At 42.6% G+C, this 13,082-nt stretch overlaps 1 protein-coding gene across 11 annotated transcripts in view; it reads left to right on the top strand.

Moving 5' to 3' along the window:
* PCDH17 (protocadherin 17) overlaps nucleotides 1-13,082 on the top strand; it is a 142,706-nt gene that overhangs the window by 92,378 nt on the left and 37,246 nt on the right. For 5 of the 11 annotated variants that reach the window (XM_033148003.1, XM_033148004.1, XM_033148002.1 and 2 more), the window contains exon 4: nucleotides 12,027-12,110. The exons of the other annotated variants lie outside the window; for them this stretch is intronic. In XM_033148003.1, coding sequence (XP_033003894.1) covers nucleotides 12,027-12,110 — 84 coding nt within the window. The remainder of the gene's footprint in view (nucleotides 1-12,026; nucleotides 12,111-13,082) is intronic. 11 annotated transcript variants of the gene reach the window in all.

The raw sequence follows: 13,082 nt of genomic DNA, 5'->3' as shown, positions 1-13,082 counted from the left end.
AATTATCCCCCCCCCCCCCCAATGTTGGAAAGGACAGAAAAAAAAGGAGACCTTTCCCCATGTGGTGGAAGTGTGAAGTAGCAAAGAGATACTGGGAAACTGTTTAAAAAACACGTTTGAGAAGGCTTGGGTTATGAAGTATATTTCAACCAGTGATATTTTACGGTAATTGAATTACTAGCTGACCGGGCCACGCGTTGCTGTGGCTCATTTTGTGAAATGGAAAAGGAAGATGTAAAAGAGAAAGTGCATGCCTCCCCACAGCTTATCCCGTTGAACTCCCGCCTGCCTCCTCTCCGTATTTCCCATTTTTGCTTGCCTCCCCACAGCTTCTTCCGTTGAACTTCCGCCTGCCTCCTGTTTGTCTTTCCCCCGTTTTTGCCTTCCTCCCCACAGCTTCTCCCGTTGAACTCCCGCCTAACTCCTCTCCGTATTTCCTGTTTTTGCCTTCCTCCCCACAGCTTCTCCCGTTGAACTCTTGCCTGCCTCCTCTCCGTATTTCCTGTTTTTGCCTGCCTCCCCACAGCTTCTCCTGTTGAACTTCCGCCTGCCTCCTGTTTGTCTTTCCCCCGTTTTTGCCTTCCTCCCCACAGCTTCTCCCGTTGAACTCCCGCCTAACTCCTCTCCGTATTTCCTGTTTTTGCCTTCCTCCTCACAGCTTCTCCTGTTGAACTCTTGCCTGGCACCTCTGTATCCCCCCCTTTCGCCTGCCTCCCCACAGCTTCTCCCGTTGAACTTCCGCCTGCCTCCTGTTTGTCTTTCCCCCGTTTTTGCCTTCCTCCCCACAGCTTATCCCGTTGAACTTTTACTATCTCCTCCCCCCCCTCTGGAAACCTGATACATGGTACAGTCCGCTCTGGCATTGAGCCTGGGGTCAGAAGGGACCATAACGATGCAAGGAGGGGTGGTGGGGAACTGGTAGGGTCCTTATATATTTGTGTGCGGCGCTTTTTCCTCTTCTGATAACTGGAGTTTCGTTTGTAAAGCGATACAGCAGTGCAGAAAGGATTGTGTGTGGAGACAGGATAGGGAGCGAAGCATAGTTGCTGAGCTTTCTCATCCTACACCCCCCCCCCGCCATAAGGAATGGTATGGCCTGGGCCTAAAAACCTTTTCCTGCCTGGAGCTGAAACTACTAAGAAGAGTTGAGGCCTTCCTCTTAACTGGTTTTTTGGCGGTAAGGCCCTTGGCAGAGGCGGAGGTTAGGGAGATTAATGGGGGGTTGTCCCTGCTGTTTGAAAATGGCTGATTGAGGTGAAGGAGGTTTATTGTTCGGCGCAGTCTGTGACGCTGCCCTGCGATGAGCCTTTCTATTGGTTGTTGTTCAAAGTCTTCAGTTCTGTTGCTGGTGACACGTAATGTGTGCGCCTTTTTTGCCTTTATTCTATATTTTAGGTATGACAGGTGTGGTTTTTTTGAATTTTTATTATGCCAGATCCTTCCCCCATGGTCATGTTACGCTTTGTCCTAAATTTGATGTGATTTAGTCCAGTGGTTACGGAGCAAGGTGGGGCCGGACGCGCACGCAATGGGAACATTTATATATATATAGATTTAGATGGTTTGGTAGCAAAGGATCAGAAGGAAATGGTTTCATATATCTTAGTGGCTGCTAGAATCTTATATGCAAATACAGTGGTACCTCGGGTTACATATGCTTCAGGTTACGGACTCCGCTAACCCAGAAATAACACTTCAGGATAAGAACAGAAATTGTGCTCCAGTGGCACAGCGGCAGCGGGAGGCCCCATTAGCTAAAGTGGTGCTTCAGGTTAAGAACAGTTTCAGGTTAAGAACGGACCTCCGGAATGAATTAAGTACGGAACCAGAGGTACCAGTGTAACTGGAAGAGAATTTCCTTACAAAGTGGTTTAGTAAGATATGGGGTTGTTTTATTAGTGAATATAATTGTAGATAATTCCTTTTGGCAAAGTAGAATAGGTTTATTGAGTACTATAGTTTACATGGAATACTTCTTAATGTTAAGTATGGATTTTCAATAGTTTGAGCAAGGCAATAATTTGGGAAAAGATGCACCTTCATTGTGTTCCTTAAACTGTTGTTTTGATTTTATGCTTTGAATATATGATGAACAACATCACCCTCCCATCGGATGTCAAGGAGATAAAGAAACACACAACTTTTAGAAGACATGTGAAGGCAGTCTGTATTGGGAAGTTGTTAATGTTGATGTTTTATCATGTTTTTATATGTGCTGGAAGTCGCCCAGAGTAACTGAGGAAACCCAGCCAGATGGGCAGAGTATAATTATAATAAACATCATCATAATTAATTAATTGATTGATTGATTGATTGATTGATTGATATTATCCATGCTGTAGAGCAGGGGTCAGCAAACCTTTTCAGCAGGGGGCTGGTCCACTGACCCTCAGACCTTGTGGGGGGCCAGACTATAATTTGGGGGGGGGAATGAACAAATTCCTGTGCCCCATAAATAACCCAGAGATGCATTTTAAATAAAAGGACACATTCTACTCATGTAAAAACATGCTGATTCCCGGACTGTCCGCAGGCTGGATTGAGAAGGCGATTGGGCCGGATCCGGCCCACGGGCCTTAGGTTGCCTACCCATGGTGTAGAGAAAGTGGAAAAGTTTGCCTTCCTCTCACAATACTAGAATTTGGGCCATATGGGCCATGTTATGTCCGTTGGTGGACTTGTCTCTCGTAGACAATTTCTTACCGTCGACGTAGCTGGCATGAGAGCAGACACCTGAGAGTTCTTTGGCTCTTTCACCTGCCATTTCTACCTGCAGAATCAAGGGAAGGAGCTAACCTTTCCCGCCAGATTTCAGAGAGAGCAATTTGCTTTTCGTAATTAGAGCTCAGCACGCAGTCTGTTTATTTCAGTCTTCAGCTTGGTGTAAATAGAGCTCAGGGTTTCTTTGACAACTGTTTAGCTTACAGCGCAGATTTAAAGTATTACAGGATAATGAGAGACTTATTAGATTAACTTTTGCCATGATATTTTAGCATCCTGGATAATTATTATTTGTAGAAAAAGCTGAATGGTTAGTGTTTCTTTGCATATGTATTGCTGCATGTGCTGCTGATAACAGTTAAAATATGTCCTACCCTAATGTTTGTGTCAATTTTAAGTGCCAAAAATGCCACTCCTATGAGCTCCTCTGGTTTCTGAATTAAAATAACTTAGGTTTCTCAAGTACCTGCTATTTCACTTCAAATAAGGCAGCTTTTGTAACCAATCTTAAGACCCCATCCCAATCCTCAGCCATGTGGCATAAGTCTTCCTTGATCATTTTGTTATCCTGACATACCTTCTGCGGAACTGTTAAATAACTATTGCATGCTCTTACATTCTTCTTACATATTTTCATCTTGTTGTACAGCTCATCACATCTTTCTTGATTTCTTGATTTGCCACATACTGGCTTTGCATTTCTGTTTCATAGGCACCTGCTTCTGTCCTACCCTTTAATTAGGATTTGTTGGGTCTTTAATCTGATTGTATAATTGGCTTTCCAGCTCACTGTTGTTGTTGTTGTTATTATTATTATCAGTAGAATTATGTACTCTCTGTATACATGCACATGTTACTTTACAAGATTAGTTAAGCAAAATTCTTATTTGAAGTGAACAGTCTAAAATGGGAGCCTTGAGCCTTGTGCTAATGGGTCTCCTGCCGTGAGGTGAGATGGGTGGAGAGAGACAGAGTGACAAGGTGAAGTTGAGCAGCTCACTGCATAGTCCTCACTGTCCCCCCAAATGTTGGTTGCAGCAGCCATTCCACCCCCCTGTGGGAGAGGGGCAGGGATAGGACTGCAGGATGTTCCCACCAGCTCTGCAGAGAGATCAGCAACCTCTTTCCATTTCAGCTGATCATGTCAAAAATTCTGTAACTAAGAAATAGTGCCTGAGCTTGCCTTTCTCTTCCTCCCTCACAATCCCTTTTTCTTTACAGAATTTACACCTTGCCTCTCGTCACATGTGATCTCGGGGTGGGGTCGCAGCAATATCAGATGCAATACGATAAAGGAAAATATAATCTCCTTCCATCTGTTAGGTATTTTAGTCAGTATGGCCATATAACCCCAATACATAAACAAATATACGGTATCACAGATACCCACACAGCACATTGAGAAAACCTGGTGGAAGAGGAAAACTGCTGCCAAAAAACTGCCAAGGAGTTGCAAGCTGAAGCTTGGAAGTGGGGAGCGTTCCACAGCCAGGGTGCCATTGCCAATAAGTCTGCAATGGCTGCTGCCTGTAGACAGTAGGACAGCTCCTATGCTCACCCGTCACTCTTCTTCTTCTTCTTCTTCTTCTTCTTCTTCTTCTTCTTCTTCTTCTTCTTCTTCTTCTTCTTCCTCTTCCTCTTCTTGCAGCAGAAGAGACTCTGTGTCCTGCTTAATGTCAAGGGTAGGATGCATGAGTCAGCTGCATGAATGAAACCCTGCGCAACTCATTGCATTGTTTGAATGACAGAGGGAGGGGTCATTCGCAGAAGCTGTTCTTTCTTGTGCAAAGAGGATCAAAGGCTTGTGGGAGGGTGTGAAAAATCTCTTCGCTTTCAACAGCTGAGTCTGTTTGAAGGCAGAGTGCGTAACAAGTGTGCAACTTTTCATTCAAACACTGAAATAACTTTCTGGATGATTTTTACTATAAACAAGATGAGTGATAAACACCTAACCTCTACCAAAACATGGTCATGAAATCATTGGCCGGCGATGGACTATTACAGGTCCCTGTCATTACTGCATGTCTTCATTCATGAGTCCATTCTGCCCGGCTTCCATATTAATCTGCTGGGTTAAAAAAAAAAGCATGGAAATTAACATTTAAATACACACTTTAACAAAAAATAGTATTTTATATATTTTAAATATATAAAATATTTGAATTTCTAAACATACTCTTTCCAAAAATATTAATGTTTGGTACATTTTGGTATGTATTTTGAGCTAAGAAATGTTTTCAAAATTCAGAGAAGTGTGACATCCAAAGATTAGGTCAGGTCACGTTGGAATTTTAATTTAAAAAAAATAAAAAATCCTTAAGCATCCTTATCAATCGGTCCCTGCCAGTCTCAGGTTAAAATACTGTATGCTATTTTGGTGCATATTTGAATATGCTGCATTTGGTGTATCTTCATATTTGACGCACTATTAGATTAAAATAAAGCACCTGTGATCCTGCTGTGTACATCTCAGCAATTTTGGTTCCAGTGCTGCTGCCTCCCACATGTGCATTTGCTGTGGAGTTGCTTTGGGTTCCAGACTTGGGATTTGTCATTCACTGTTGCCTTTAATGTGGTTGGTTGTTTTTTTTTTAAATCATTTTGCTGTTGGCTGCTGCTTTGATTCCTGTGTTGAAAGCAGATGAGGACAGTTTGGAACAAAAGGGGGGCTTGTAACTTCAGTGATTTTAAGAGAGCACAGAAATGCAAGCCCCACCCCCTGAAATTTTTGCATTACAAAAGAAATGTCCACATTACATATGCACATATTTATGGCTACTATTAAAGAGTACTTTCACTAAAAACTAGAAATGTAATCTTTTTTTTTTTAAAAAAAAAGCAGCTTCCAACATAAAGGTGTTCTTAAAAATAATTCAAATGCTTCTGCTTATCAGATTTAAAAGCATGATTTGATATAAGATGTTTCACATTGAAATTATTTTTAACCTTCTGCTTGGAGGGAAAAAGACATCATTCAGGAGAACAAAAAAGAGACTTTTCTCTTTGGATTTCTCCCTTAAGAAAATCACATTATATTTAAAGGATTTCTGTTCATGTGTAATAAAAGGTAGGTGCATGGAATGCATAGGCAGGTCTCTCTCTGTTTCAGGTCCATCTTTTTCTGGCCTCAAATGGCAGATTTACAAGGAGAAGACTCCCTGTTCACTCACATTTTCCCAGTTCCTTCAGTACTAACAATTGTTCATTTCAGGGCATTTTGTTTTTTGTACATGGTTACACTGCATTATGGATTTTATAGTCTTTATGCTGCTTGGGCTGTTTGCTGCTTCTGTGCAGGTGGAGCTTGCTCCAAAGAATAAAATACACATTATTTGGAAAAGTTAATGTTTTGGGAGACAGGAAATAATCAGGTGAGAATGCGTAATGCTTTTTTTCATGCTATCATATCTGGTATTTAAATTCACTGATGGTGTTGATGAGTTTTGAAAATAGCCTCTGATTTGGAGGTCAAAAGCCCTACAGTGCATAAAATTAAATTCCATTTTGTAAAATTTTGGCAGGATTGTCATCATTATTTTCAGTTGTGCTAACCAGCCCTATTGGCACAGTCTCTCCCCCCCCCCCCCCGAAGTATAGGATAGACAAACAGGCTTTTAAATATGACACGGGATACACTTGAATTACAGATATAAACTAGTTCCCTCTAATCAGGAAAAACTGGGATTTGCAGTTATGCGAACTACAGCTAGTGGCTGCAAAGACAACAAAGGCTAGTGACTTAGCAGAACACTTTCAGCAACTCACCAAACTATAATTCCCAAGATATTTTGAGGGAAGCTATTACATTTAAAATTGTGCTTGCAATGTAGATAGTGTGATGACCAGATTTGAGTGTGCTAATTTCTACAAAACTTGTACCAAAGTCATCCCATCCCATGTGGATTCCCTTGTGCCCCAGAGCATTTTTATGTGGCAGCCCAGCAAGGTCTGCCCTTATTATGTAGGAGAAAGCACCAGATTATACATGCCAGACCCCTTGTGGAACTGACACATTCTACTTCCTTTGGGACTCGTGTGCCAGAAGCCAAGTGTTGGGGGTGGTGTGGTATGGTGTGTTGTAAGAAAGCCCTAAGACAGGAATGGGGTCCCTTTCCCAGCCCTTCTGAAAAACCTTTCAGGGGCCGCTTGCCAGTGGTGTGTGGGTCCACAGGCAAATCAACCAATGCAAATTTTACCTTTGTTACAGTGAGCTTGTTTCTGCACTCTCTCACCCAGCACTCTCTGTCCTCCAGACAGACAGTCAAGAAGCACAACCAGAGTTCAAATACTGTACTCATTATTCCACCAAGGCAGAAACACTGAAAGAGGCTGTCCTGCAGGATCCATGAGGCCACAAGGATCATATTTGGCCCCTGGACCTGATGTTCCCCACCCCTGCCTTGAGAGTACGCTTCCAGCAAATGGATTTTGCCACGGAGCCTCTCCTAAAGCGAAATGCCAGATGAATTGGGGGGCGGGGAGATGGTTCAGCACATCGTATTACTGATTATTATAATTGAGTGCCATATTTTGAACTGCTGTTCCTACTTGTTTACCCTTTATGCTAATACATAATAGGCAATTAATTAGTCTATTCTGTTGTTTCTCTTTATGTGAACTTGTCCCCTTCCCTTATTGTAACCTCATTTCCATTTGCTCTTAAGAATCTTTACTCATCCTTATAAATGATCCATTTAAAATTCAGAGGAAAGCAAATATGTCATACTTTAGTTTTGTCTGTTTGAATGGAATAATTCTAGATAGCTAGGATTTCAGAACAAAGTATCTAACTTTCTGTGTGACACCTCATACATTTTTGTTATTCTTTGCCGAACGGCAAATGTGGTTGACCAAAATCATATCTTTGAAAAATTAAGACTATTTATCAAAGAAGAATATGTAGTCATTGTAAGATTTTTATTTGATGTTAGAAAGATCTTTCCTTCCAAAGACAGTCAAAAGTGTTTATTGCATTGAACTTACAATCATATAAAGTTGCTCCCATTTACAAAGTCAATGGATTCCCTCCGTTGGCTTCAGCTTACAATATCACGGAACTGAGGTTGTCAGCCTCACAGTGAAAAGGACGGAGGGGAGGGAGGGAGGAGGTAAAGGAGTAGTTGAATTGAAAGGAATGTAATTGAATGATAAAGGTGGGGTTTAATTTATGTAATACAATCATACCTTGGTTTTCGAACAGGATGCATTCCGTAAGTCCATTGGACTTCTGAAACGTTCGGAAACCAGGGCGCGGCTTCTGATTGGCTGCAGGAGCATCCTGCAGCCAATGAGAAGCCGTGGAAGCTGCGCTGGACATCCGGGTTCTGAGTTTGAGGCGTTCGAGTTCCAAGTTGTTCGTGAACTAAGCTGTTAGAAAGCCAAGTTACGACTGTATAGAGAAAGGTTCTTATGAAGGCGCTTTAACCATCTTGGCCAACGACATAGTTAAACCTTTGACATTTCCCCCCAGAGCCAATAGGTCTGAGAACTATGGTTGCATGTGGGATGAACTATGGCAGGAGTTGCCAATATGGTGCCCTCCTGATGTTATTCAGCCACAACTCCCATCAGCTCTAGTCAGGGATTATGGGAGTTGTGGTCCAATTGCATCTGGAGGGCATCCCATTCATTACCCCTGAGCTCGGTTGTTCATCCAGCTTCTCTTTAAGAACATAAAGCTGGTCAAATTCTGTGCAAACCAAGATCTTCTACAGCTTGTACTTTTTGTCTTAAATTCTGTGTTCTGGCGTCTTTGTATCACATGCTCAGTTCTGCTGCTCCAATACCTTCTCTCATTGGAGAAATTACTATTTTCTTAAGCTTCCAAGTGATACAGGAGCATTGCACGAAACCCAAGAGTGCAAATGTATGAAGGATTTGAAGTCCAGCAGGAATGAATGCAGTACAGATTGCGTGACCAGGCAGAGACAGCCTCAGCCCCCAGGGATCATAAGGAAGGAATAAAGACAATGTTATATGGAATTAAAAATTAAAATTATGCCACAACTTTATTAAACTTCCAAATGTAGGAAGACCTTGGCTTAGGCCTTGGGGCTCATCAGGGTAAATGGGATATGGGGGTGCTCTGTGAGACCTAAGTGTAGCAGGCAGCCAAGCCCATATCCCCGCATGCAGGGTAGTTTATATGGCCAGTGACACCCTTATATATAACCCTTTAAGAGGGGACCCTCGAATCGCTGCTGCCGGGGGGGGGGCGGTGAGGCACCAGCAAGAAACTTGATTACTGAGGCTGGGCGTGAACCTCCAAAAATTAATACTCAGAGGTAAGGCCAGCCCCTGTTTGCCAGTAAGCTCCCTGGGAACTGTAGCACCACGTGCGATCCTGCAAAGGGCACCCACAATGTAAAGTGTGAGTGCTCATTGCCTTGAGTTCCAGAGTGTTACTCTTCTTCATCATTGTTTGAAGTGGTGTGTGTAACCAGCTAAGCAAGTAGCTTGCATTACATTCTCCTCTTGAAAGCACTGGAGGTATATCTTTCGTAGCCATCTCAGTGAGAGCATTTTGCAGACTTACTTCCCGGTGTTTCCATATGCTGTGTGCATGCATTCTAAGAGCAAGGGAGAAATATTCAAAAATAAAAGAAACATCTGCAGGGTAACTGCATGAATATTTTGAGAAGTCTGTACACAGCCTGTTTTACACTGGAATTCTGCACAATTATGTTCCTGAGGAGGAAGAGACAACAGATGTTGACGAAAGATTGAACATTCTTAAAAGAGGCTGTTTAAATAAATAACTATTTTTTTAATGAGCTACAGTTGCTCTCAGCAAGAGATATTTTGGCAAGCCAGTCAGACAGCAATCTATTTCTCAGATACATTGCCCATTTCAGTAAGATTAATGTCAAATAAAGTATTTTTTCTCACATCTGATCAGTAGAACAATTATACAGCTCCAATAATCCCCAAGTCAGTCTTTCAGAAAATAGCTGAATATTTCCTCCAGCAATTCATAAAGCAGATTAAATTAATATGATATCAGGTCAGAAATGCTACAAGTGGATGTATTTTTCACTGTTACAAATTAATTGTTTTACTCAGCACAAAAAGGGAGAAACAATCAATAAAGGAGTACAGTTGTCAAGGTCTTTGTTGAATAAACGTCATTACAGTAGAGTTACATGCTATATCCAGCAAAACACCTCAGGCTCTGCAAGGTGCGGAGAAATCATCGTTTATTTGAAAACCTTGAACTGTTTTAGGATTAAGGTTTGGTTTCCACACCCTCTTAGCCAAGGATCCTTGTTGTATGTGTTCTGCCATGTGCAAGGCAATGCGCTCGTGGATGATCCATTCATAAACCTGCATGCAGTAGGTTTGATAGTCCTCCCTCCTTGTTTAGGAAGCAAACTGGGCTTACATGGGGAGTCATAACATCAGACATAATTTGAAAAGGATCCTTGGCTAGGTAGGTTTGTGAATTGGCTGTGAAACTAATAACGGCATCCAAAACACCTTACATTGCAACCCACATTTAGTGAGCTAGAAAAAAAAGTTGCCAGTACTGGTGCAGCAGAATATACACAGCATTCAGGGCCAGCAGTAAAGCAATCACACAACCACATTACAATCGTTTGAATTGCTCTGGGTATGTGAGAAGATAACGTGAAAGTATTCTGGCCGACAAGAGAGAGATGATGACACATTGGTCAATAAGGGCCAATGTGAACATGTGTGTATTGTGTGTGTGTATTGTGTGTATATTGTCAAATTAGAGCATGTTCAGGAATAAAATATAAATACATTTTAAAGACAGCTGTTACGACCCTTTTCAGACTGAGATTGGTAGATTTCAGAAGGCAAGTGGAGAATTGCAGAACAAAAACAAAAAAGAGTGCTTCTGTGAAAAAGCGGTATCCCCGATGTTTTAATTTTCAAGATGCAAGGCTTTTGTTTTGTTCTAAACATGAGAGAGAATTTAAAAATCGGATCCCTAGTCTGGATTTTATATCAGGGTTGCAGAACTTGTAACCCATGGGCCAATCTTGGCCCACCAAGGAGTTCAGTTTAATCCACAAGCCCATTTTACCCAAACCACACCATTTGCCCATCACCTGACGTCGCTGGTGCCATCAGCTGATGGACAGGGGGCAGGGTCTAAATCTGCATTAGCTGTGCACCTTGATCACAGAGCCTCATTAGCAGGGTTTGATATCTGCTCATCAGCCAATGAGGGGGGATTGAAGCACTTTTTACGCTTCTCCTTTAACTGAATGGAGAGGTGGTGGCAACCCTAGTTGGGGGGGGGGACTCCCCCTCACACATCATTTAAACACTGAAGTGTGCACATGAGTGGCAGCAGCAAGGGTTTTGGGGGACTTTGCTGCCCACCTGCTCCAAGGAGAAGCGGAGCTGCTTCAAAGAGCGGTTTTGCCCTTTGTAAAAGTGTCCTTTGGTTTGCACAAGCATCTTGGAAGCAACTCCTTAAAATGTTCTCCTTTTAACATTGGAGTGACCAGGTAGGCAGTGGCAGGGAGGACTCTTCCCCTCCCCACGCACCCCAACAGCCTGTTTGCTTGCTTGCTTGCTGGGAAGATGCTTCCAAAAGCACCTTTACAAGGATAGTCCCATGTCACTCCCATTTGAGCCTCTTGCCTTGAGGCTCCAACTTCAACGTGGCTCTTTTAAAGCTTTAGTAAGTTGCCCCATACTTCTGTTTTAAACCTCTGGGGTCTGGAGTTCAAAGGGGCAGGGAGGTGGCTTGCAAAGTCAAGTGATGGGTTGTGACAGATGCGTGGGTCCTCACAGCTGATTTGGATAAGGATTTTGCCTGCGGAGCTAAAAGGTTACCCGTCCCTGTTTTATGTGGGACAATCCATGGTTCTCCCCCCTCTCATTTTATCCTTTCAGCAATATTGTGGGAGCTTCATAGTGAGTGAAACTTTAAAGGAAATCTGGATCTCCCCAAAATTATAGGGCCTTTCTGCACTTATCATTTATAGTGGAATAATTGCTGGGGGTGGGGGTGTTTTTTGTATGCTGCCACACGGCGTCAACATCACTGTCAGGTTTGTGCTTTCTTTCAGTGATGAGTGACATCCTTGTCCAGAGTACCTCCATCATATTCTACGAAACTTTTCGTGTTGTTTAGCATGACGGACTCACTAATATCTACCTAGGGATTCATGATGGACTTCTGCTGCAATATATATATACCAAACTAAATGGCTGTTTCAAGCACAAGCAGAGACCATTTGGGGAGCGGGGTTTAGAATGCAAATGAACCCTTTCTCCTGCAAATGATTTTTTCCTCCTTGTTAACTAAAAATATTTTATTTTTCAAGCATTCCCGACTTTGCTTTCCTTTGCTTTCCTCACCCTCCACACCATCACAAGTAGACTTCAGTCTGTTGATCTGCTTCTGTCAGGTGAGCAAACCCTTCGTCTGCTAGCTGTCTTACTCTCGGGGGTCAGAATTTTACATGTGAAATTGTAAAACTTCCGGGGGCGGGGTGGAGGTGTCTTCTTTTTTAAATATTGCAACTGAGAATTTGATAAAAGTGAATTTTTACTGCAAAGAGTTTCAAAGATCTTGTTGAATTAGGATTCTGAACATTAATTAGAAGCACATTTTACATTGCAAATGAGCTCAGTTTTGGCTAAAGGGGATCTGAAATTCCAGCTGTTTTGACCTCTCCTCATTTCATGCACAAAGCACATGATGTAGATAACTGACTGACTTCTGTTGCATGTCCAGGGAGCAACATGCTTTGTAAGCTTTTTCATATCCCTTGTGGTAGCTCCTTTATGCTTGGCCAGCAATGACCAAATCTGGTCCTTGCTTCAATTCTGTTTGCTCTTATTGTGCAGGATTGGTAATGCCGTGCACTGCTTTTGGCCTGGGCATTGCTACACCCATTGAAGTGCAGCTTTCTCCTGAGACCAAAGCACCAGATTTCTGATACTGGTTGTACTAAATGTGTGTAATGGAGAAGGTAGGAGTAGCAAACTTTCAGCATCAGGGTGGCAATCCCTTCTGGGAGGCCACATGCAGGGGGGGGGGGCGCGGGCAGAGCAACAAATGTGATGGCCACCTTTGTACAGTAGGATAGTTTCTACACACAGTCGCACACCCCTCCACCCTCCATCCAGGCAAGCCTTAACAGAGTTCAAGGACACCTTCCGTCCATTCAGAATTACTCAAGGAAGGTGCAAGGCACCCTAAAGTAAGCTAATGAGAATTTTACTGTATGCTGAGCCAAATATCCACAACCCATTTCAGTGTAATTCTATACATGTTTGCTCAGAAGAGAGTCTCACTGTGATCTGCTGGTCTTAATCCCAGATAAGTGAGACTAAGATTGCAGTCTCAGCAATCAATATTTGACTGGGATATTGTG

Source organism: Lacerta agilis, chromosome 4 (genome assembly GCF_009819535.1).
Source record: "Lacerta agilis isolate rLacAgi1 chromosome 4, rLacAgi1.pri, whole genome shotgun sequence".
NCBI classification, from domain to species: domain Eukaryota; kingdom Metazoa; phylum Chordata; class Lepidosauria; order Squamata; family Lacertidae; genus Lacerta; species Lacerta agilis.
This window is presented reverse-complemented; position numbering and strand designations above follow the sequence as displayed.